Source organism: Pongo abelii, chromosome 14, assembly GCF_028885655.2.
Source record: "Pongo abelii isolate AG06213 chromosome 14, NHGRI_mPonAbe1-v2.0_pri, whole genome shotgun sequence".
NCBI classification, from domain to species: Eukaryota; Metazoa; Chordata; class Mammalia; order Primates; family Hominidae; genus Pongo; species Pongo abelii.
In genome coordinates, this window is record NC_071999.2 from 54,644,704 (window position 1) to 54,669,083 (window position 24,380).

General features: G+C 45.1%; 1 protein-coding gene across 1 annotated transcript in view; it reads right to left on the reverse strand.

The window, feature by feature from the left end:
- Positions 1-24,380, reverse strand: part of EBPL (EBP like) — a 30,328-nt gene that overhangs the window by 4,969 nt on the left and 979 nt on the right. The window contains exon 2 of the mRNA XM_002824278.5: positions 3,892-3,961. Coding sequence (XP_002824324.3) covers positions 3,892-3,961 — 70 coding nt within the window. The remainder of the gene's footprint in view (positions 1-3,891; positions 3,962-24,380) is intronic.

The following is a 24,380-nucleotide window of genomic DNA, read 5'->3' on the forward strand; positions in this document are numbered from 1 at the left end:
GCCTTCAACAAGTCTTTTTTTTTTTTTTTTTTAGCATTTGGAAGGTGTTATGGTAGGCCCTGATAATGCAGCTGCAAGTAGGACCATGTTGGCCCTTAGTGGCCCACATTCTAGTGAGGCTGAAAACCAGGCAGTAAGTGGCAGTTAGGGAATACGAGGGCAGGGAAGAAGTGGCACTGAAGCCAGACTACGAACTTCAGGGAAGACTTCCTGGAGGAGGTGTTTTGATCACTGCCTCTCTTCCCTGTTGGTGAAGGATGGACTTCTGCCTGAGGGCTATGGTGATGGCTGAACACACAATACCCGACACTGGGCAGATGAGATGGAGGAGGTTTATTAGTCGCATACACTCGTGGCCCGGGAAAGGAGGACATCTCGCCATGCAGGGCCACATAGGGGTTGCACCTGGAACAGTGTTCAGGCAGGGGCCACGCAAGCAGGCTTTGCAGTAACAAGAGGAGGGGGTGGGTTGAGCCCTGGTTCCCGAGAGAGGATGTGATTGGCTTGTTTGGATAATTCCATGGGCAGACTGGTGGGAACTGAAGCCTGCTACTGAGGGGACAAGCATTTGTCCCCTCCAAATCTGCGCCTGGTTAGGGAACCTTATATGTGGAAGCAGAGTGGGCAGGGAGACTTGCAGTTTGGCCATCTGAGGACCCCCTGGATCTTACCAGGTATCAAAGCAGACATAATACTGAATCCTGGCCAGGCAGGGTGGCTCACACCTGTCATCCCAGCATTTTGAGAGCCGAGGCAGGTGGATCAGTTGAGGTCAGGAGTTTGAGACCAGCTTGGCTAACATGGTGAAACCCTGTCTCTATTAAAAATACAAAAATTAGCCGGGCGTGGTGGTGCACACCTGTAGTTCCAGCTACTTGGGAGGCTGAGGCAGGAGAATCACTTGAACTGGGAGGCAGAGCTCACTACAACAGAGGTTGCAGTGAGCTGACATTGCGCCACTGCACTCCAGCCTGGGAGACAGAGTGAGACTCTGTTAAAAAAAAAAAAAAAAAAAAAACAGGCAGACATAATACTGAATCCTGATTTCAGGCCTTATACCACAAGAGGTGACTCCAAATCTGAGTGGAAAGTAAGGGTGTTTCAGGGAGGAGCATGTGCAAAGGCCTGGAGCTGAGATGTAGTATGTCTGAATCTACAGACAGTTTAGCAGAGCTGACGGTGGGGGAAGGTTAAAGCCTGAGAGGAAGGTAGGGGACGGATAGTAAGGGGCCCTGGAATCCACCAGTCCCAGCACATCTCCCTGTGGCATCTCCCTCTGGCAGTCCCTCTGGCATCTCCTCTACTGCTAAACTTTAACCATCTCTTTGCTTATTAAACACTGAAACAATAAAAAGGCAAACAGGAGCATTAAAAAGCCTGATGATGTGATCATTTCCATTGATTCTGTGACTGGTAACTGGGCTTAGGTGAGGTTTACAAGGAAAAGATGCAAACTAAGGGTCGGGGTAGATTTCCTCAACCAGAGCCATTGTTGTGTCCTCAACCAGAGAGTGGAGAGCAGGAGACGCTGAGTATTCATGAGGTTTATGGCCGGCCCTGCATCCCAGTGAAGCCAAGGTCAGAACACAGGTCATCATCAGAAGGTCCTGCCCTAGACACACAGTATCAGAATCTGCATTTGAGTAAGATTCCCAGGTGATCTGGGCACTTTGGAGTCTGGGAGGTACTACTTGCTTTATGTTATCTACTGGATTTTAATTTCATGAAAATAAAGGACACCTTCATTAAATGAGTTTTTACTGCATTTTGGTTTTTAGAAATACGGTCTTACTGTGTTGCCCTGGCTAAACTCAAACTCCTGGGCTCAAATAATCCTCCTGCCTCAGCCTCCCAAGTAGCTGGGGCTCCAGGCTCGTGCCACTGCACCCAGCTAGTTTTCACTTCTTTAAGGTGCATAATGTAAACGTGAAGACGATAGAGAAAGCCTGTGTTAGACATTCGCATATCATGGGATTGAGCCAAATCTGGGCTGTTTGCTTTCTGTCATGCCAGGCAGGGCAACCAGGGGAGGAGGTGTCAGCACAGCATCCGGCAAAGGGGAGAAGAGGACGCTCAGCAGGGAGGAGCCATGACTCAGGCTGGGGTCTGTCAGCCTCTGGGCTTCACCAGCAATCCCCAAGCAGAGTTTAATGCAGCCGATCAAAAGTGCATAGCTGCATTCAGCTGAGCCCTGGATCTGAAGTGGCTCAACTCTGGTCAAGGGGACTCAGACTCCTTGGCTAGGACTTGAGGCATCAAAGATGACACCTTTTCCTTTGGGAAGTACTAATGAGCCTACTCAAATCTCTAGATGTTTCCTAACACTAGTGGTAAACAGGAGTCCCCCACACAGATCTAGCTGGAGATGATTTTAGAGTCACAAAAGAAGTGAGATAAATGGGCCAGGTGCGGTGGCTCACGCCTATAATCCCAGCACTTTGGGAGGCCAAAGCGGGCAGATCACGAGGTCAGGAGATGGAAACCATCCTGGCTAACACGGTGAAACCCCGTCTCTACTAAAAATACAAAAAAATTAGCCGGGAGTGGTGGCGGGCGCCTGTAGTCCCAGCTTCTCGGGAGGCTGAGGCAGGAGAATGGTGTGAACCTGGGAGGCGGAGCTTGCAGTGAGCCGAGATGGTGCCACTGCACTCCAGCCTGGGTGACAGAGAGAGACTCGTCTCAAAAAAAAAAAAAAAAAAAAAGAAATGAGATAAATGATGCAAAGTTTCAGAAGCAAAACCTGAAAGCAGTTATCCTGAGAAAAGCAGTTTTATAAAGTGGTAAAAAAAAACACCTGTCAGTATTGACACAGTACATGGTAGAATATTGATGCTAATTGATTGAATATTGACTGACAATGAGCATGAAGACTTTTGGAAAGGATCTATAAGACCACAAATATATATGTACAATAAAAAGAAAGTTGATATTAAAAGTATGGGAAAAGCACCCAGTTTAAATGCCACAAGCTCTTCCATCTGCACTGACTACCAACATTTTTTTTTTTTTTTTGAGAGGGAGTCTTGCTCTGTCGCCCAGACTGGAGTGCACTGGTGTGATCTTGGTTCACTGCAAGCTCCACCTCCTGGGTTCATGCCATTCTCCTGCCTCAGCCTCCCAAGTAGCTGGGACTACAGGGGCCCACCACCATGCCCGGCTAATTTTTTGTATTTTTAGTAGAGACGGGGTTTCACCGTGTTAGCCAGGATGGTCTCCATCTCCTGACCTCGTGATCTGCCTGCCTCGGCCTCCCAAAGTGCTGAGATTACAGGCGTGAGCCACCATGCCTGGCCACTCACTACCAACATTTTTTATTTTATGTATTGTTTTTTAGAGATGGACTCTTGCTCTGTCGCCCAGGCTGGAGTGCAGTGGTGCAACTGTGGCTCAATGCAGCCTTGAACTCCTGGGCTCAAAAGATTCTCCTGCCTCAGCCTCCTGAGTAGCTGGGACTACAGGTGTGCACCACCACACCTGGCTCATTTAAAAAACTTTTTTTAAAGATAGGGTCTTGCTATGTTGCCCAGGCTCAAATATTGTTTAACATAATAGCTTTATTAAGATGTAATTCACATGCCACACAATCTACCTATTTAAATAATTGGTTTTAGTAGAATCATAGGTTTGAATCACCACAATCTAATATTAGAACATTTCATTACCCCAAAAAGAAATCCGTGCCCATTAGCAGTCACTCCTCATTTCCCCCCAACACCCCCACCCCTACCCTCATTCCCAGGCAACCAGTAATCTGCAATATCTCTACAGACTCACCTATTCTGGACATTTCACATAAATGAAATCATACAGTATGTAATAGAGGCGTTTGACAGTCACACTTGCAATAAACCTCCTCCAACATTTCAAACGCAAACGTTTTTAATTACTTACATAAAGAAGCAATCAAGCCATCGGAATTTGCAACGTTTCCTACTAAAGACAAGTAGACAAAAGGGCCTTCCTAGAGAGGAGAAAATGAAGACATGCTCTAATACAGCATCACAACCACAGGATGGCACCGTAGACACATGGCATTGCCTGGCTCCATCCCCCACCCTTCTCCATGGCTCACATCCTGGCCAGAGCCTGGAAACATCCACACAACCTTGTGGGATACAATCTTGGGGCCTGGTTACCTGGACCTTGGAAATGGGTATGTCTTACCCTAATGTACAATTAATGTTGTTTTTCAATGATTGGCATTGTAAAAGCAGAGATGTGTTCCTACGTGGAAAAAGTGAAATTTTTGCATAAGAGTTTAACTATTGTATTAAATAGAGTAAGCTCTAGATTATTTCAGGGATCTTAAGTCTTTGCGGAGAACCCCACAGAAGTTCACCTTTTTTTAACTCAAAAAAATCTAAGATCTTAAAGAGAAAGGCAATCAAGTTTATACCAGCATTGAGCAATCCTCCCCCCTTCTCCTATACAAGGGCAAGTTTAGGAAGATTTAAAACAGTTACAGGCTACATTTAACATTAAGGTAATAAAATATCTGCAATTACAGTTAGTATTTTCCCATCACTGAAGTGCTTCTTTGCCTAAGATTTCTAAAACTAAACAGCTAGAAGCCACTGGGATATCTAATTGTCATGTTGCTCCTTTGAACAAATTTTGCTGCTGGTCAATAAAACTTTTCTCTCATTCCTTTTAAACAATCATTTGTATGACATTAAAACTGGGTCCTGCCTCCCCAGAGGTCACCACTCTCAATCACATCTCTTTGCAGTTCCCGCGGTGATTTCATAATATACTTACACTGCTATTTCCTTTGACTACTAGCGGGAAAAGCTATTGTTTCATTGATACTCCTTCCCCTCCCGTTTCCAGTCCTTCGAGTTTCTGATATATTATTCTATTACTTACCCAAATTTGTAACTTAAGTAAAAAAACTGAAAACCTCAGCTCACTCACTCATCAATGTTGTGCAGTCTCTGGGCTTCTTAACCCCGAAAGAGTATGACAGCCTCTACCAGGCTCCCTGCACCCTGTTTCCAACTCTCAATTTCTGTCCAGTTTGCTTATGCATTGTTGAGACTGATTACATGTCCTTTCTTGTTCTCTAAACATATTTGTTTTCCCTGTTTTATCTGTAACTGGATTCTAAAAGCTGAAAAGCCAATTAACAGCATTTACAATGTTGTGATTATGGAAACAGTGTTCACTGTAATGGGCCACAATTTCTTTCCTTAGGGATCCCGTATCCTGACTCCTGTGTCATTTAAGGATAATGCTGCAAATGAAATATCCTTTTTCTTTCTTTTTCTGAGATAGTCTCACTCTGAAGCTGAAGACAGGATGGAGTGTGGTGGTGCAACCTCAGCTCACTGCAACCTACGCCTCCCGGGTTCAAGCGATTCCAGTGCCTCAGCCTCTCAAGTAGCTGGGACCACAGGTGTGTTGACACCACACTCAGCTAATTTTTGTTATTTTTAGTAGAGACGGGATTTCGCCATGTTGGCCAGGCTGGTCTCAAACTCCTGGCCTCAAGTGATTTCCCCACCTCGGCCTCCCAAAGTGCTGGGATTACAGGTGTGAGTCACCGTGCCAGGCTCCAAAAATCATATCCCTTAAAGGACATTTTAAAAAATCATATGAGACAAATAGCTGTGTTTTTAAACAAATAAGTACTCCCCAGTCCACTTACTTTGCAACACTTTATTTTTACCAGCCAATTTTTTATTTTTAGCAGAGCCATAGGGTGAAATCCATACCACTTCCTTGCTTTGGCCTGAGAACTTTCTACACAAAGCACATCCACTGGGCTGGCCAGTGGGGTAATGGGGCTGGGCTGGATTTGACCCTCTCTAGGCCTCAGGCCATCTATCTGTAAGATGAAGGACTTCCTTCCTATAGATTGTGAATCTCATCCTAAAACTAAATGCAACCTCCACTGGCGACCTCTTTCACTGGACCCATTAGTAAGACGTGGAGTCTGACACCAGGTTGCAGACCCTTCCCCAGAAGCAACTCTGGGTAACAGCAAGATGGGGAACTGGAAATCAGTAACATGCAGGAACCTATGAGTCCATAACAAATCCGTTTCCTTTTACATCTACCTGTTGAAGCTCTACTCATTTTTCAAATCCCAGCCCCAACCCACTTCTTCAAGAAACCTTCTTCGACCTCCTAGTGAGAATTAATATCTCACTCTCCTAAAACTCCCATGTGACTAAGTTTGTTTCTGTAACCAGCAGCTATCTGCTTGCTATGGACCCCCAGCTCCCATTGGATCACACATCATTGGGATCTGGAATACTGTCATCTCTACCTTAGAATCCCCAAGAAACATGACATTTGTGTTCAGTGTTTGCTAACCTTGAATTAAGTTCATACAACAAATTACTTATAAAGAAGGATGGCCTGAAGAGGCTTTTAGAATGCCCTATCTATTTCTTACTGTATTAATGTCCTAAATGTAAAGATAGTGTAATACATATCAAGTGTAATGAATATTCATGCCTTCAAATGCTGATCAGGTGCCACCTCCTCCAGGAAGCAAGATTTTACTATTCTCCTGCTGGGAGGTCGGTGCCCTCCTACACAGAAACCTGCTCACTTGTCTCTTCCCAAAACTGCCAGTTCTCTGAGGGCCAATTCTTTGTCTTTTATCTCTGTATTCCAAATGGCTAACACATAGTACATGCTAATAAGCGTTTCCTAAAAGAGTAAGAAATAAAAGGGAGAATAGAAAACAAGACAGTTAAAAATAATAACAATAATAATAATAATCTGGTTAGAAAATGGGCAAAAGAAATGAATAGACATCTCACCGGAAAGTACATAAAGATGGCAAATAAGCACATGGAAAGATGTTCAACCTCATTAGCCACCAAGGAAACGCACCTTCAAACCACAGTGAGGTATGACTGCATAAACTATCAGAATGGCTAAAATAAGGCTGGGTGTGGTGGTTCACGCCTGTAATCCCAGCACTTTGGGAGGCCTAAGCAGGCGAATCACGAGGTCAGGAGTTTGAGACCAGCCTGGCCAACACAGTGAAACCCCACCTCTACTAATAATACAAAACAATTAGCCGAGTGTGGTGGTGTGTACCTGTAGTCCCAGCTACTTAGGAGGCTGAGGCAGGAGAATCGCTTGAACCGGGAGGCGGAGGTTGCAGCGAACCGTGATTGTGCCACTGCACTCCAACCTTGGTGACAGAGTGAAACTGTGTCTCAAAAAGAAAGAAAAGGAAAGGAAAGGAAAAAATAAAAAATAGTGGCAACATCGAATACTGGTGAGGATGTGGAAAAACTGAAACAAACACAGATTTCTGAAGGGATAGAAGCGGTACAGCCAATAAAAAAAAACTAGAGTTTGGCAGTTTCTTCTAAAACTAAATACACAATGACCATATGACCCAGCAATTCCAGTTGGGTATTTCTCCCAGAAAAATAAAAACTTACGTTTATACAAAAACTACTACACGAATGTTCATAGCAGCTTTATTTGTGGTAACTAATGTCCTTCAAAAAGCCAGTCCCAAAAGATTACATAGTGGTTACATTTATTTTTATTTCTGTATTTATTTTTTGAGACATAGTTTCGCTCTGTTGCCTAGGCAGAAGGGCAGTGGCTGGATCTTGGCTCACTGCAAACTCCACCTCCCATGTTAAGGGATTCTTGTGCCTTAGCCTCCCAAGTAGCTGGGATTACAGGAATGCACCACCACACCCACCTAATTTTTGTATTTTTAGTAGAGATGGGGTTTCACCATGTTGGCCAGGCTGGTCTCGAACTCCTGACCTCAAGCGATCCACCCGCCTCAGCCTCCCCAAGTGCTGGGATTACAGGCTTGAGCCACCATGCCCGACCCTGTTGTTACATTTATATAACATTTTTCTGAAATGATAGATTTTAGAAATGGAGGACATTATTAGTGGTTGCCAGGGGTTAAGGGATGGAGGTGTGGGGTGGGGGGATGTGTAGTTATAAAAGGAAAACACTAGGGATCCTTGTTAGTGCTGGAACTATTCAGTACCTGGACTGTTGTGGTTGATATGTGAATCTACCCAGTTGATACAATTATATGGAACTTAATACACACACACACACACAAAACACACACAAAAAACTGAGAAGTCTGAAAAAGATCAGTGGACTGTATCAATGTCCATACGATGGTTATATTACACTATAGTTTTACAAAATGTTTGGTACCAAAATTATCAAAATAGAAAATAACTTTTTTTTTCTTTTTTTAGACAGAGTCTTGCTCCCCAGGCAGGAGTACAGTGGTGCAACCTTGGCTCATTCAACCTCCGCCTCCTGGGTTCAAGCAATTCTCCTGCCTCAGCCTCCCAAGTAGCTGGGGTTACAGGTGCCCGCCACCATGCCTGGCTAATTTTTTGTATTTTTAGTAGAGATGGGGTTTCGCCATGTTGGCCAGGCTGGTCTCGAACTCCTGATCTCAGGTGATCCACCTGCCTTGGCCTCCCAAAGTGCTGGGATTACAAGTGTGAGCCACTGCACCTGGCCGAAAATAATTGTTTAAAAACCCACCAAAATGTTAGCATCGTGGAAACCTGGGAAAACAAGGGACCTCTGTATTATTTCTTACAACTGTATGTGAATCTACAATTACCTCAAAATAAAAAGTTAATTAAAGAAACAGAGAAAGACATGGGAGAAAGAATACCATGACTAAGTGAATGGGCTTTTCTTTTTTTTGGCAGCTGTCAGGACTTAAAAAAAAAAAAATTTAGAATAGGCCAGGCTCTGGCCTCAGAGAGCTTATTGTCTAGTTGGACAACAATGACTTTCAATTCAATAAAGGATAGAGGAAGATGAGGGAGCTGTAGCTGGGACAGTGAGGAAAAATTTCAGAGGGAGGCAGGCCTAGAGCTGGGCCTGGGTGGGCAGGCTGAGAGGTAGGAGGACAGGGATGGAGCCCAGAGGATGGTGTGAGGCCCGTGGGTCCAGCTTTTGCCCTGCTCAGCCCTGTGGCACAAACAGTAGTGCTCAGGGGTACTGTGTACATTAACAATGTGTGCAACCATCGCCACCATCCATTTCCAGAACTCTTTATCTTCTAAAACTAAAACAATGTGCCCACTAAACACTAATTCTCCATTTCTTCCCTCTCTCAGCCCAACACCCAGCACTCTACTTTGTGCATCTACGAATCTATTTTAGGTACCTCGTGTAAGTGAAATGAAACCAAACGGTCATGCTTAGCCTCACAACGGTGATATGCTCTGAGAAATGCATCATTAGACAGTTTTGTCATTGTGTGGACATCATAGAGTGTATTCACACAAACCTAGGTTGTGTAACGCTTACCTCACACGTAGGCTATATGGATAGCCTTTTGCTCCTGGGTTACAAACCTGTACGGCATTACTGTACTGAATACTGTAGGAAATCATAACACAATGGTATTTGTGCATCTAAACACAGAAAAGGTAATGCACTGCACTACAACATTATGACAGCTATGATGTCTCTAGGCAATAGGAATTTCTCAGCTCCATCATAATCTTATGGGACAACCATGGTATATTCAGTCCCTTATTGACTGAAATGTCCTTATGCAGTGATGACTGTATTTGTCCTTTCATGTCTGGGTTATTTCACTTAGCACAGTGTCTTCTAGGTTCATCCATGTTGTAGCATGTGTCAGAATTTCGTTTCTTTTTAAGGCTGAATAACACTCCACTGTATGCAGGCACTGCATTTTGTTTATTCATTTGCTGGTGGACATTTATGTTGTTTCCATTTTGGGGTTATTGTGGCTCATAAGTCTGCTGCTATGAACACTGGTTTGCAAGGATTGTTGGAGTGCCCGGTTTCAATTCCTTTGGGTGTATATGTAGAAGTGGAATTGCTGGATCTTAAGGTAAATGTTTAGCTTTCTGAGGAGCTCCCACACTGCTTTCTGCAGCGCTGGCACCATTTTGCATTCCCACCAACAGTGCACCACAGTTCAAACTTCTCCACATTCTTGGCCAACACTTCTTATTTTCCTTGGTTGTTATTGTTTTTTTTTTAATAGTAGTCATCCTAATGGGTGTGAAGGAGTATCTCACTGTGGTTTTGATTTGCATTTCCCCTAATGACTGACTAGTGATGCTGAACATATTTTCATGTACATATTGAGCTCTTTGGAGGAATTTCTATTCAAATCCTTTGCCTACCTTTGAGGTTTTTTTTAATTGTTAAGAATGTAGGTTTTAAAATGGAGATATCATCACTTGGAATTTGAAACCACTGGGTTAGACTGCCCCATGGGCAAGATTAACCAATAATTCTCACAGCATTTGGTAAAGCAGAGCAGGGGCCATTTTCATAAGAATCTGAGAACAAGATCTGCCCACCCATCATGAGGGCAAGGGGCCTGCAGTGAATCTTAAGTCCCCCCTCCCCTGCTGCCTGGTGATCTCCTCTTCAGTCTTTAAAACCCTAGTGAGGCTGGGCGCGGTGGCTCACGCCTGTTATCCCAGCACTTTGGGAGGCCGAGGCAGACGGATCACAAGGTCAGGAGATTGAGACCATCCTGGTTAATACGGTGAAACCCCCTCTCTACTAAAAATACAAAAAAAAATTAGCCGGGCATGGTGGCAGGCACCTGTAGTCCCAGCTGCTGGGGAGGCTGAGGCAGGAGAATGGCGTGAACCCGGGAGGCGGAGCTTCCAGTGAGCCCAGATGGCGCCACTGCACTCCAGCCTGGGGGACAGAGAGAGACTCCGTCTCAAAAAATAAATAAAAAATAAAAAAAATAAACGCCCGGTGAATCCTTCCTTCCTCGGTGCCACCTTTAGGCCTGGACGGAGTCTTATCACTCACCAGACTGCATGACAATGATTTGTTTCCCTCTCTACTTTCCCTACTAGTAAACCTCCTTAAGGGCGGGGAAAGGTTGATTACATGCAATAAACACCGAATACACATACAGTGAGATTTTATAGACAATCCCAGGCTGATTCTTCAGACTTTCCACAGCTATCACTGAATCATGTGGTATTAGCCGGGCCACCTAATTCCTTAGTCCTTCTTAGATTTTTTTTAGTGATAGCAGAGATGACATGGGTCCAGAGGTGTGACTCACAAAAGTCCTTTGTTGAAACATTCAGTATATAAAAAAAATGCTCTCATGTGATTTAAAAAAAAGGACCACTGCAGACATGGGCAGGTCTGGTGGGTCAGTGTGCCCTGGCACTGTCTAAATAGCGGGTCATGCCTTTCCGGGAAGGGGCAGTGGTTCTACATGAGGACACTGTCCTTGTGTTTTATGTAAAAAGGAAGCCAAATAGACCAACAAACACTTGGCTTTTCTTCATGAAGTAGGTAATACACCAGTAGCAACTCTCTGATTCTTCCCTGAAACAACGCTAAGAGCTGGCATCCCTTCCCTATATCATACTTGTCCACTCCCACTGCAGCCCACGCCCACGTCAATCCTGCTGCATCCCACCCCAGGAAGGTCATTCACATGAAAGTCAGAAAAAGCACATGGTGAAAAGGGGGTGAGCGTGCCAATATCAGAGTTCCAGGTGACATCGCTGAACATTCTGTGATTCTGAGACTGGCTGGCTCTTAACCTAACAGAAGTCACAAATATAAAGCAGCAAACACAGGCCCACCACTTTAGGCTGCACCATCCACAGCTGATTCTCGTCAATAACAGACTCCGTGCAAAAACGAACAAACTAGGTGTGGGAGGCAGAGGCCCCAGCTTCATGAGACCTGCTATTATGGTTTTAAAAATTATAAGGGCTGGACGTGATAGCTCACGCCTGTAATCCCAGCACTTTGGGAGGCTGAGGCAGGCAGATCACCTGAGGTCAGGAGTTCAAGATCAGCCTGGCCAACATAGTGAAACTCCTTCTCTACTAAAAATACAAAATACAAATATTGTGTCTGGAATTGGTGGGTTCTTGGTCTCACTGACTTCAAGAATGAAGCCGCTGACCCTCGCGGTGAGTGTCAGTTCTTAAAGATGGTGTGCCCGGAGTTTGTTCCTTCTGGGGTTTGGATGTGTTCGAAGTTTCTTCCTTCTGGTGGGCTCCTGGTCTCGCTGGCCTCAGGAGTGAAGCTGCAGACCTTCGCAGTGTTACAGCTCACAAAGGCAATGCGGACCCAAAGACTGAGCAGCAGCAAGATTTATTGCAAAGAGCGAAAGAACAAAGCTTCCACTGCGTGGAAGGGGACCCCAGCCAGTTGCCGCTGCTGGCTCCGGCAGCCTGCTTTTTTATTCCTTTATCTGACCCCACCCACATCCTGCTGATTGGTCCATTTTACAGAGAGCTGATTGGTTCGTTTTGACAGGGTGCTGATTGGTGCGTTTACGAACCTTGAGCTAGATACAGAATGCTGATTAGTACATTTACAATCCTTTAGCTAGACACAAAAGTTGTCCAAGTCCCCACTGGACTCAGGAGCCCAGCTGGCTTCCCCTAGTGGATCCCGCACCACGGCCGCGGGCAGAGCTGCCCACCAGTCCTGCGCTGTGCGCAGGCCAGCAGTGCTGGGGAACCCAACTCACCCTCCACAGCTGCCGGCCCGGGTGCTAAGCCCCTCCTTGCCTGGGGCTGGCAGCACCAGCCGGCCACTTGGAGTGCGGGGCCCACCGAGCCTGCGCCCACCCAGAACTCTGCCCGCGAGCGCCACGCACAGCCCGGGTTCTCGCCCGCGCCTCTCCCTCCACACCTGCCCGCAAGCAGAGGGAGCCGGCTGCGGCCTTGGCCAGCCCAGAGAGGGGCTCCCATAGCGCAGCGGCAGGCTGAAGGGCTCCTCAAGCGTGGCCAGAGTGGATGCCGAGGCCGAGGAGGCACCGAGAGCTAGCAAGGGCTGTTAGGACGTTGTCACTTCTCAATATTAAAAAATACAAAAAAATAAAAATTAGGCATGGGTGGCACACGCCTGTAGTCCCAGCTACTCAGGAGGCTGAGGCACAAGAATCGCCTGAACCTGGGAGGCGGGGGTTGCAGTGAGCCAAGATCGTGTGTGCCTGTGCCTGGGTGACAGAGTGAGACTCCGTCTAAAAAAAAAAGACTATTCAGGGGCTTTTGAATAAAATCTGCTCTAACCACAAAAAGACCGAAGATCAAAGCCACTGAAGACACTACTTACTATTTGCCAAGCACCAAAATTATATGTAGAATTGTAGAGAATGGAGACAGATATAGTTCCTCCTGTGAATTCATGCTTTATATATTAAATGAACTGTACAGTGCTTTTTTTCTTCTCCCTTAAAATTGTTTTTAGACTCTGGGGCATGAAGTTTATGTTAAATAACCAAATAAACATGGAAGGTTATCAGCTCCAAAATCTTTAACCACAATGTATGATAGAGATCCAGCCATCTGGAACTGAGTTTCATGTTTGAGCTCAACAAGCACTGAGGATCTAAGGATCAGATGAAAGGTGCCTGGTCAACAGCAAAGGGCCACATGCAGGATGTTGCTGTAATTGGGAAGGCAGGGCTCCACTAGGTGTTAGGCGTGATATGGTTAAGCTTGAGCAAAAGCAAGTACAACAGATTGTATTTCTTTTTTTCTTGTTCTGTCACCCAGGCTGGAATTCAGTGGTGTTATCACGGCTCACTGCAGCCTCTCAAACTCCTGGCTTCAAGCAATCCTCCTGTCTCAGCCTCCAAAGTAGCTGTGACCATAGGTGTGCACCATCATGCCAGGCTAATTTTTCCTTTTTTAATTGTAGAGACAGGGTCTCGTTATGTGGTTGAGGTTGGTCTAGAACTCCTTGGCTCAAGCGCCTCCTCCCTCAGCTTCCCAAAGTGCTAGGATTACAGGTGTGAGCCACCACACCTGGCCAAGATTGTATTTCTGACATTCACGGCTACTTTCACCTCTCCGGGCTTAAATTTCCTAACCAAGAAAAAAAGAGAGTCAAGCTATATATATATTAGGCAATATATGTCTAGTGAATGAACAAATAATAAGCAGAGGCAGACTGGATCTGCATCTCCACCTTTTGACAGAGTCACTCACCAATTTCCAGCCTGGAGCACAGCACTTGGAAGATGCATGTTGCTTACTGAGAGGATGGTGAGGACCCTAAGCAGAGGCCCAGGTAGTGTCTGTTAGCAGAGGGCCAGGTTTGTGGGAGGGGCCTGCTTCAGCGCCAGCACTTCCAGTGGGCATGAGCCATGAGTTCTACACCTGCCAAGACCCACAAGCCACAGGGAAGTCAAGCTCACAGCGACCACCAGGGTAGATCCCTGACTGGATATGATGAGGTCTTCCAGCACTCCTGTGCTGTCATTTCTATGATAACAGGAAAGGCAGGCACCTGTCCCTGAAGAAGACCTGACTTTTTAGAGACAGACTTACTCAGTACATAAACGTAAAGTGACATGAGGTCCAGATCACTTTCCAGTACTTCAGCAATAACAATGAAAAAGGGAGGGAGGGAAGGAGAAAAACAGAAGAAAAAGTGACAGATGGGCAAGTGCAGCAAAACTTGAAAATGCTGAATCTGCTCAATGATATTGTACTAGTCTCTCTACATTTGTGAATGTTTGAAATTGTTCACTGTAAAACTTAATTTTAAAAAGATACATAGGCTTACGCCTGTAATCCCAGCACTCTGGGAGGCCGAGATGGACAGATCACAATGTCAGGAGATTGAGACCATCCTGGCCAACATGGTGAAACCCAGACTCTGCTAAAAATACAAAAATTAGCTGGGCGTGGTGGCATGCGACTGTAGCCCCAGCTACTCAGGAGGCTGAGGCAAGAGAACTACTTGAATCAGGGAGGTGGAGGTTGCAGTGCGCCAAGATTGTGCCACTGCACTCCAGCCTGGTGACAGAGTGAGACTCCGTCTCAAAAGACAAAACAAAAAAAAAACACAAAACAAACAAAAATATATATAAGTGATACATGTTAAAGTTAAAAAAAAAATTATAAAAAGGTACAAAGCAAAGGATAAAAGCCTCTCTCCCTCCTGACTCCCAATCACGTTTCCCAGAGATGACCACTGTTAAGTTCCATGGTAGCCTTCAAGAATTTTTCAGGTTTATATTAATAAGCAGTTATAAATATTTAAAATATTTTCTCCCTGCTACGAATTTTTCTACTATTAACCCAGAGGGTGATGAGGAAAATTTCATAATACTTATTTAAGTTCCGTATATCAAAAAATTTGGTTTAAAAAATACAGTAAAGTTCCTACTGGACATATGTTATAAAACATAACTGAACTATACTTAATTGAGCTGCTAACAAAATCAGAATTAAAACGTATTATAGCAAATAAAGAAAGGCCAGTCTCATTTTTCTCTTAAGATGTCCCAGGCATGCAATTTTTTTCTTTTTTTAGCATGGTCTCGCTCTGTCGTTCAGGCTGGAATGCAGTGGTGCGATCTCGGCTCACTACAACCTCTGCCTCCCGGGTTCAAGCAACTCTTCTGCCTCAGCCTCCCAAGTAGCTGGGATTACAGGCACACGCCACCACGCCTGGCTAATTTTGGTATTTTTAGTAGAGACAGGTTTTCACCATGTTGGCCAGGCTGGTCTTGAACTCCTGACCTCAGGTGATCTGCTCACCTCAGCCTCCCAAAATGCAGGGATTACAGGCGTGAACCACCACACCCGGCCCAGGCATATAAGGATTTTAACAACATATTTTATAGACTTAAAGACAGCTATAAGTCAAAGCTCAGATCAAACAAATGATTAAGTTATGCCAGCTATTTCCATTGATAATTAAATATCCAATTTAAAGAGCATGCTCAATTTACTCATTTTAATCCTTAAAGAAAAATTTAGCAGAAAAAGTCCTTACAGAAATAAAAAGAACACATACTGAGGCTGAGTTTATATTTGAAAGTATCTGTTTTTTGTTGTATGTTTGAATGAAGACCTGGAGAAAACATGGCAACATTCACTTTCAAGAGTGGGAGAATGAAGTGGAGCAGGAATAGAATCAGTACATAAATCCTGTCAACATTTATTAGCATTTGCAAATCTGACTCACAAAACCTCAGCCTAATCAGACTGGATTTTTGCATGTCATGGCAACAGCATACATCGTTGTTTCTGGAGGGATCAGCTGCGGCAGCCTCCTACGGTCCTTTGGTGACAAGGCTTTAATGACTCCATAAATGTAAGCTGCCCAGCTGCTGCCCGCTTAACGAGACGATGATTTCCACTTGATTGAACCTGCCCAGCAGCCAGTTGTCACCTAACATTCACAGGAGACCACGCAGGTCTCTTTCAGAACTACCAGGATCAAACAGTCACATGAGTTCTATGGTTCCTACAACACGGCAGTATACTGTTTGATTTAGGACTTGAATCATATTTCTTCCTTTTTAAGAATATACCCTTCTCTGCCAGAAGGCTGTTACTTCTCAGATTAAAGATGTGAAAGGAAACCTTCCAAGGCTCATCTTAATTGGACATATACATCGTCACTTTAGTATACAGGGATGACAAATGCTAATCCGGGTATGGAATATGGCAAGGAGGATTCACACTAAGAGGACAGAGGAGAAGAGAATTACATTTACTGAACTCTGGCAAGTGCCAGGTGCCTTACATCCTTGCCATTCAAACACGGTTCATGAACCACAGCCTGGCACTCACTTGGGAGCTGGTTACCAATACAGAATCTCGGATGATCCCCGGATGACTTGTGTGCATGGCCAAGCTTGAGAAGCACTGCGCTAAGTTATAAGGCTTTATTTAATTCTCACAGCCCTTTGAAGAAAACATTATTTCCATACTTCACAGGTAAGAAAACTAAGACAGAAAATTTCCTTCTTCTTTTCCTCCTCATTACAGAAAGGATTTGCAGGGGAAAGGGGCATGCCCAAGTTTCTGAGTTGGTCATCCGGAAAGCCGGCATTCAAGGGTGCATCTGCTGCATCCCAAAGGCCCTTGCTCTTTCCACCTTCCCCCACCGCCCCAGGCTCCTTGAATGATGGTCAGACTCCACCTAGAACCGTGTTTAGGAACTGATGCTGCATTCATTCATTCATTCATTCATCCATTAATTTATTGAGCTAGAGTCTCCCTGTGTCACCCAGGCTGGAGTGCAGTGGCGCCATCTCGTCTCACTGCAACCTCCACCTCCCAGGTTCAAGCTATTCTCATGCCTCAGCCTCCCAAGTAGCTGGGATTACAGATGCGCGTCGCCACGCCTGGCTAATTTTTTGTATTTTTAGTAGAGACGGGGTTTCATCATGTTGGCCAGGCTGGACTCGAACTCCCAACCTCAGGTGATCCGCCCACCTCAGCCTCCCAAAGTACTGAGATTACAAGCCTGAGCTCACGCCTGTAATCCCAGCACCTTGGGAGGCCGAGGCGGGCAGATCACGAGGTCAGGAGATCAAGACCATTCCTGGCTAACATGGTGAAACCTCATCTCTACTAAAAATACAAAAAAAATTAGCCGGGCGTGGTGGCAGGCACCTGTAGTCCCAGCTACTTGGGAGGCTGAGGCAGGAGAATGGCGTGAACCCAGGAGGCGGAGCTTGCAGTGAGCCGATCGCGCCACTGTACTCCAGCACTGCAGCCTGGACCACAGAGCAAGACTCTGTCTCAAAAAAAAAAAAAAAAAGAAAAAAAAAGAAAATCAAGCCTGAGCCACCGCACCCGATCTGGTACTACATTTGAAAATGCAACCTGTGGCATATATGAGGGTGAGTGATAAGTTTTAGTCATATACATCATCAGAATGACTAAAAACAAAAGTAAAAAACACAAAAAATGCTAAGTTTTGGTGAGGCTGTGGGGCAACAGGAACTCGCACATAATGCTGGTGGGAACGCACAACAGTACAGCCACCACGGAAAGCAGGATGGCAGTTTCTACTAAACTGAAAGACTCCCACTCGAAGACCTTGGCCTAGGAGAAAGAAAAATATGCCCACACAGACTTCGATGCAGATATCTATTAGCAGCATTATTTGTAATAGTAAAAAACGAGGAATAACCCATTTGTTCATTAACTGATAAATGGATAAATGAATTGAAATACATCCATGACTGGAATACTACTCAGCAACTTACATTAAATGAAGACTATGTATGTATGATTTCATTTTTATGAAATTATAGGAACAGCAAAACTTTAAAGACAGAAGGCAAACGGGTGTTTGTTGGGGCTGGTGATGGGCACTGGGATCATCTTCAAAGGAACATGAGAAAACTTTTACTAGAAGTGTGATGGAAACGTTCTGTACTATGATTGTAAGGGTGGTTACACAACTCTACACAATCACCCAAATTCACCAAATTGTACACAGAATGGGTGAGTTTTATTATACATAAATTATAATAATAAAGCTGGAGGGAGGAAAAGGGGAATTTAGAAAAGTGGCTGGTAACCATGCAAATATAGGTATATCTCAACAGCTTTCACTATAGTAACAATAATCAGTCCAAATACAAAGGAGAGAGGCCAGGCGTAGTAGCTCATGCCTGTAATCCCAGCACTCCGGGAGGCCGAGGCAGGTGGGTCACTTGAGGCCAGGAGTTTGAGACCAGCCTGGGCAACATGGTGAAACCCCATCTCTACTAGAAACACACACTAAAAATAGCTGAGCACGGTGGCACGTGCCTGTCATTCCAGCTATTTGGGAGGCTGAGGCAGGAGAACTGCTTGAACCCAGGAGGCAGAGGCTGTGGCGAGCTGAGATTGCGCCACTGCACTGCAGCCTGGGAGACAGAGTGAGACTCTGTCTCAAAAAATAAAATTAAATTAAATAAAACAAAATACAAAGGAGAAATACAGTAGCAATGAAAATATAAAATGTTTTGAAATAAACTTTAAGAGACTATAACAGAAGATTTAAACAAATTGAGATCTACCCAGTTCTTAGAAGGCAGACTGTATTATAAAGATATCATTTAATCTCAAATTAATCTATAAAGTTAAGAAAACCACAATCAAAATACCGAGTATTAGAACTTGGGAAAGTGAAATTATTTTTTATTTTTGAGACAGGATCTCGCTCTGTCGCCCAGGCTGCAGTGCAGTGGTGTGATCTCAGCTCACTGCAAACTCTGCCTCCTGGGCTCAAACGATTCTCCTGCCTCAGCCTCCTGAATAGCTGGGACTGCAGGTGCATGCTACCATGCCTGGCTAATTTTTGTACGCACCTGGTCAGCAAAGTGAATTTAAAAGTACATCTGGAAGGACAGATCATAATTTAATTTTAAAGTGTTTGAAATTATTAAAACAGTGGCTAGAACTGGAACCAAAAGATTCCTGAAACAACTAAACTCAAAAATCCTCAAACATATCCATGCATATAAAATACTTTAGTATATGATAAAGCTGCCATTTCAAGTAAGTGGGGAAAGAATGGATTAGTCAATAAATGAGGCTGACAACACTTTCTTGCCCTTTCTCCCCAAAAGCATAATAAAGTGTGGGTGAAATTGTTTGTACTAATAGATGAACACCTTTTATAGATCATTAAGGAAAAGACAAACATCTCCATTAAAAAACAGGCTATAGAAGGAGGATCCCAAGATCTACGCCCCAGAATCTCGTCCCAAAGCCTAGCACCAAAACAGCAAAGCAGTCCTCCTTCAAGAAAACTGAAGGCAGCTGGTCATGGTGGCTCACGCCTGTAATCTCAGCACTTTGGGAGGCTGAGACAGGTGGATCACGAGGTCAGGAGTTCAAAACCAGCCTGACCAACATGGTGAAACCGTGTCTCTACTAAAAATACAAAATTTAGCTGGGCATGGTGGCACATGCCTGTAGTACCAGCTACTCGGGAGGCTGAAGCAGAAGAATTGCTTGAACCTGGGAGGCGGAGGTTGCAGTGAGCCAAGATCACGCTACTGCACTCCAGCCTGGGTGAGAGACAGAGAGAAAAAAAAAAGGGACAAGAATCAGAGACTGGAATTGTGGCAGTGGGCAGTGAGGAACAGATGGTGATGTGAACTGGAGAAGGGTAATGCTCAACTTCAGAGAGGGCGTGGCACAGCCACTGGGCCTCAAGATTTCTTAACGAAAAACCATTCACAGGTGTTAGGTGGGACACATGGAGAGCCAGCCAAGGCCCAGGTTTTCTGTGACAGCTGTGCTTCACCCTGCAGGACAAGGCTAAGCAGACTACACCATGACAAAAGTGTGGAAGCAACAACCAGGCAGAGGTTTATTAGGAAACAGGTCAACCTCCATGGCCAAGCACACATCAGACAGCGAGAGCTGCCTGCCGCGCCTGCACTTTTACCCTTCTTCAGCCATCCTCTCGCCCAGACCTTCATCTTCAAAAGAACCAAGAGCCCCCAGCCTGCCCTGAGGTGCCTCTGGAGCTACCCTCCTGCTCTTCCTCCTCCCACCACCAAACCTCCTGCAGGGCTTTCATCTACTGCCCAGCTTCTCTACTCGGCCTATAAGCCTTTGGCTTCTGGAGCCTCCCTCCCATCAATCCCACTCTCACCATTGACTTCCTGGTTGCCAGGTGCCTCACCTTTTATTTTCTTTCTTTTTTTTTTAATGGTGCTACAGCAATTTATCAGTGTTCTTGAAATTCCATTCTGTGGATCCCAGGACCCCAGCACTCTCCTGGTTGGTGGTCTTGCCCACTCTCTCCTAGGATAGATACTTTAAAAGATCCTGCTCTTATTCCTCAGCTCTTTTACCCTTCTGTCCTCTCTAGCTCAGCAAAAGCAGTCATACCTGTGGCTTCGTGCTGTCTCCCCCAACTCAGAAAAGAATTCCCAGCACTCTCTCTTCTGCCCTGACTCTGTCTCTCTAACTCAATTCACATTTTTCAATTGCCTTCTGGCTATTCTCTCTCTCTTCTTTTTGAGATGGGGTCTCACTCTGTCACCTAGGCTGGAGTGCAGTGGTATAATCATATCTCACTGTAGCCTCGATCTCCTGGGTTCAAATGACCCTCCCACTTCAGCCTTCTGAGTAGCTGGGATCACAGGCATGCAGCACCATGCCCAGCTAATTCTTCTGTAGAGATGAGGCCTCACTATGTTAGCAAGGCTGATCTCGCAACTCCTAGCATTAAGCAATCCTGCCTCGGCTTCCCAAAGTGCTGATTACAGGTGTGAGCCACTGCCCGGCACTATTCTCTCTTAACTGCACACTAGGACCCCTGACTCATAGTTCTAAAGCCAGATTTTGCTGTCTCAGTTAACATGATCACCATTACCCATGTTGCTCAGGCCCTAAGCCCTAAGATCATGTCCACCCCAATCTACAAGTGGTCACTTTGACTTACCATTCTCCCCTGAAAGTCTCTCACAGTTAGCTTTCCTCCCCATTTTAAGTTCCAACACCACCTTGGCTTGCCTCTCTCTTTTTTTTAAATGACTCCCCACACTACAGCAGTTGCTTTTTGTTGATCTTCTTGCCCGTCAACTCCAACCTTTCCAATCCAACCTGCACCATGTTGGGAGACAATTCTCCATGAATATCTCACATCCTGCACTGTCTGGGTCTCTGAGCAAAGACATTTACATCAATTTTAAGACTGTTTCTATAATGAGCCTTTCCAGAGTAGTAAACCTGGGAGACAGCTCTCTCCAGAGAGGTTCTAGGGTGGTAAAGATCAAGACCTCACCTTCTCCTCCTCAGAGGTTTACATTCCTAAGATAAGGTCTCTCCAGAGAGAAGTATGGACAGGCCACCACCAGCTCACAATAAGATGGACGCGTAGTTCTGGAGTTCCTTTCTTGTAATGCATCCCACTGCATGTACAGGCAGTAACATCTGGCCTTCATTATGTTGTCCTGTGGGGTTTGGGCCTTGGGGAATCAAACTGGACTACCTTGTTAACTTTTAAGTTGGGTAAAATCTTGGACCCTAGAGTTTCTGACTTAACACATCACCACTAAATTATCTCTATGAAGATCTGCTTTGGCCACGTGGCTTCCCACTACAGAATACAATTCTTACCTGTCACCTTTCCAGCTGGTCCTCCCACTTCTTATGTAAACCCTGTGCTCCTGTCAATCTGGACTACAGGATGTGTTCCATACACAGGCATTCATATCCTGCCTCATGATTCTGGCCATGCCTGAATGCTATACTTAGATTGCAGAAGAGATGAAATTTTATCCATGAAGCACCAGTGCCTAGGCTGCCCATAGCGACCTCAGAATGGTGAGCCCACCATTTCCTTCTAGTATGTTGCCATGGCTCCTTCCAGGTAGGCTGATGGGAAGTCAGCCTGCCCTCTGCTGTAGTCATAACGAGCTGAACTGATGACCAGTGCTGGGGCCCAAGGTGACCGCACCCTGGTTGGACATCTGGGAAATGAACTGCCCCTGGGAATGCTTGGCTTGAAACTGTCCAACAGGATAGCTTTCAATTTGATGGCAGCCAAAAAACCTACAGAGGTCCTCTCTTTAAGAAGTGTCGGGGGTGGCCGGGCGCGGTGGCTCATGCCTGTAATCCCAGCACTTTGGGAGACAGGTAGATCACGAGGTCAGGAGATCGAGACCATCCTGGCTAATATGGTGAAACCCCATCTCTACTAAAAATACAAAAAATTAGCCGGGCATGGTGGCGGGCACCTGTAGTCCCAGCTACTCAGGAGGCCGAGGCAGGAGAACGGCGTGAACCCGAGAGGCAGAGCTTGCAGTGAGCCGAGATCGCGCCACTGCACTCCAGCCTGGGCAACAGAGCGAGACTGTCTCAAAAAAAAAGAAGTGTCAGGGGGTAAGGAGAGGCAACTCATCTTCTAGTGAACAAGTGAGTTGTAATTTTGGTTCTCCCCTAAGCTCTACATCTTAGTCTTAGCTTGTCCCACACTTCTGGGTATTCTTGCAATAAACTCCCAAGCAAAGACAACATGGGCATGTATTTTCTTGCAGCCTCAACTGCTTAATTCAAGTGCTCTCCCCACTGATCTCTGAGACACGTGTACAAAGACGTTGGTGGATGCATTGTTTGTAACGACAGAAAAATGTGTCCACTAATATGGGCTGGTAAAGTGATCATATTCATCAAATATAAGATACATCCCAATTTAGAGACATTAAAATATCAATCAAATGGCCTACAGTAGTTACCTGATGTAGTTGATTGTTCTAATATGTGAAAAAATGTGGGTCTTAGACTTGGAGAACTGAGGTATGGTGTATTTACACAGTGGACTACTTTGCAGCTGGGGTAGGTAATGGCACAAAAGGAGGTGTGTGTGGTGTTACCTGTAACAATCTGTGCTTGAAAAGTAAACAGTCTTAAACTAAGTGGTGAACACATGCATATAGTTTAAGTATTTTTACAGTTTTTGGTTTGTCTAAGATATGTTAAACATTTTTCTTTTTTTTTCCCAAGATAGAGTCTTGCTCTGTTGCCCAGGCTGGAGTACAGTGGCTTGATCATGGCTCACTACAACCTCCACCTTCCAGGTTCAAGCAGTTCTCCTGCCTCAGCCTCCTGGGTAGCTGAGATAACGGGCACCGTCACCACAGCTGGCTAATTTTTGTATTTTTAGTACAGATGGGGTTTCACCATGTTGGCCAGGCTGGTCTTGAACTCCTGACCTCGTGATCCACCCGCCTCAGCCTCCCAAAATGCTGGGATTACAGGCATGAGCCACTGTGTCTGATATGTTATACATTTTTATACATATACATTCTGATATGCTATACAGTTATACCCGGCCAATATGTTACACAGTTTTCTCTCACTGGGCCTAGCAACATTTTTGTTATGTTATACATTTTGTTACACATTTTTTCTAACCGGGCCTAGCAATCTGCTTTATCTCCCCTGTTCTGTGGGAAACCTTGTGTTCAAGTGATAGCTTAAAAATCAGTTCTCGGCTGGTGGCGGTGGCAGTGGCTCACGCCTGTAATCCCAGCACTTTGGGAGGCCAAGGCGGGCAGATCACCTGATGTTAGGGGTTTGAGACCAGTCTGGCCAACATAGTGAAACCTCATCTCTACTAAAAATACAAAAATTAGCTGGGCGTGGTGACGGGCGCCTGTAATCCCAGCTACTCGGGAGGCTGAGGCAGGAGAACCGCTTTAACCCAGGAGGCGGAGGTTGCAGTGAGCCGAGATAGTGCCACCACACTCCAGACTGGGCGACAGAGTTAGACTCTGTCTCAAGAACAAAAAAAAAAGACAAAAAAAAAAATGTATAAATAAAGGAGTTGAGAGAAACATTCACTGTTCCTTATCTCTACATGTTGATTATCAGAATAAAAAGAATTCCAGCAACATCAGTCATGGGCACAAAGCCAACCCGTAAACATTTACAGAACTTGATTACCCAAAACTCGGCTTGCTTTCTCAATACTACTGACTTTGGCTTCACATTAGCCACAGGCGTGTCTAGAGTTAAACAAGGTCAACTTTACAAAAAAAAAAAAAGAAAGAAATTTGGGCATAGTTTAAAAAAAACTTAAAAGTGTGTGTGTGTGTGTGTGTGTGTGTGTGTGTGTGTGTGTGTGTGTGTGTGTGTGTGGTGGGGGCGGGGCAT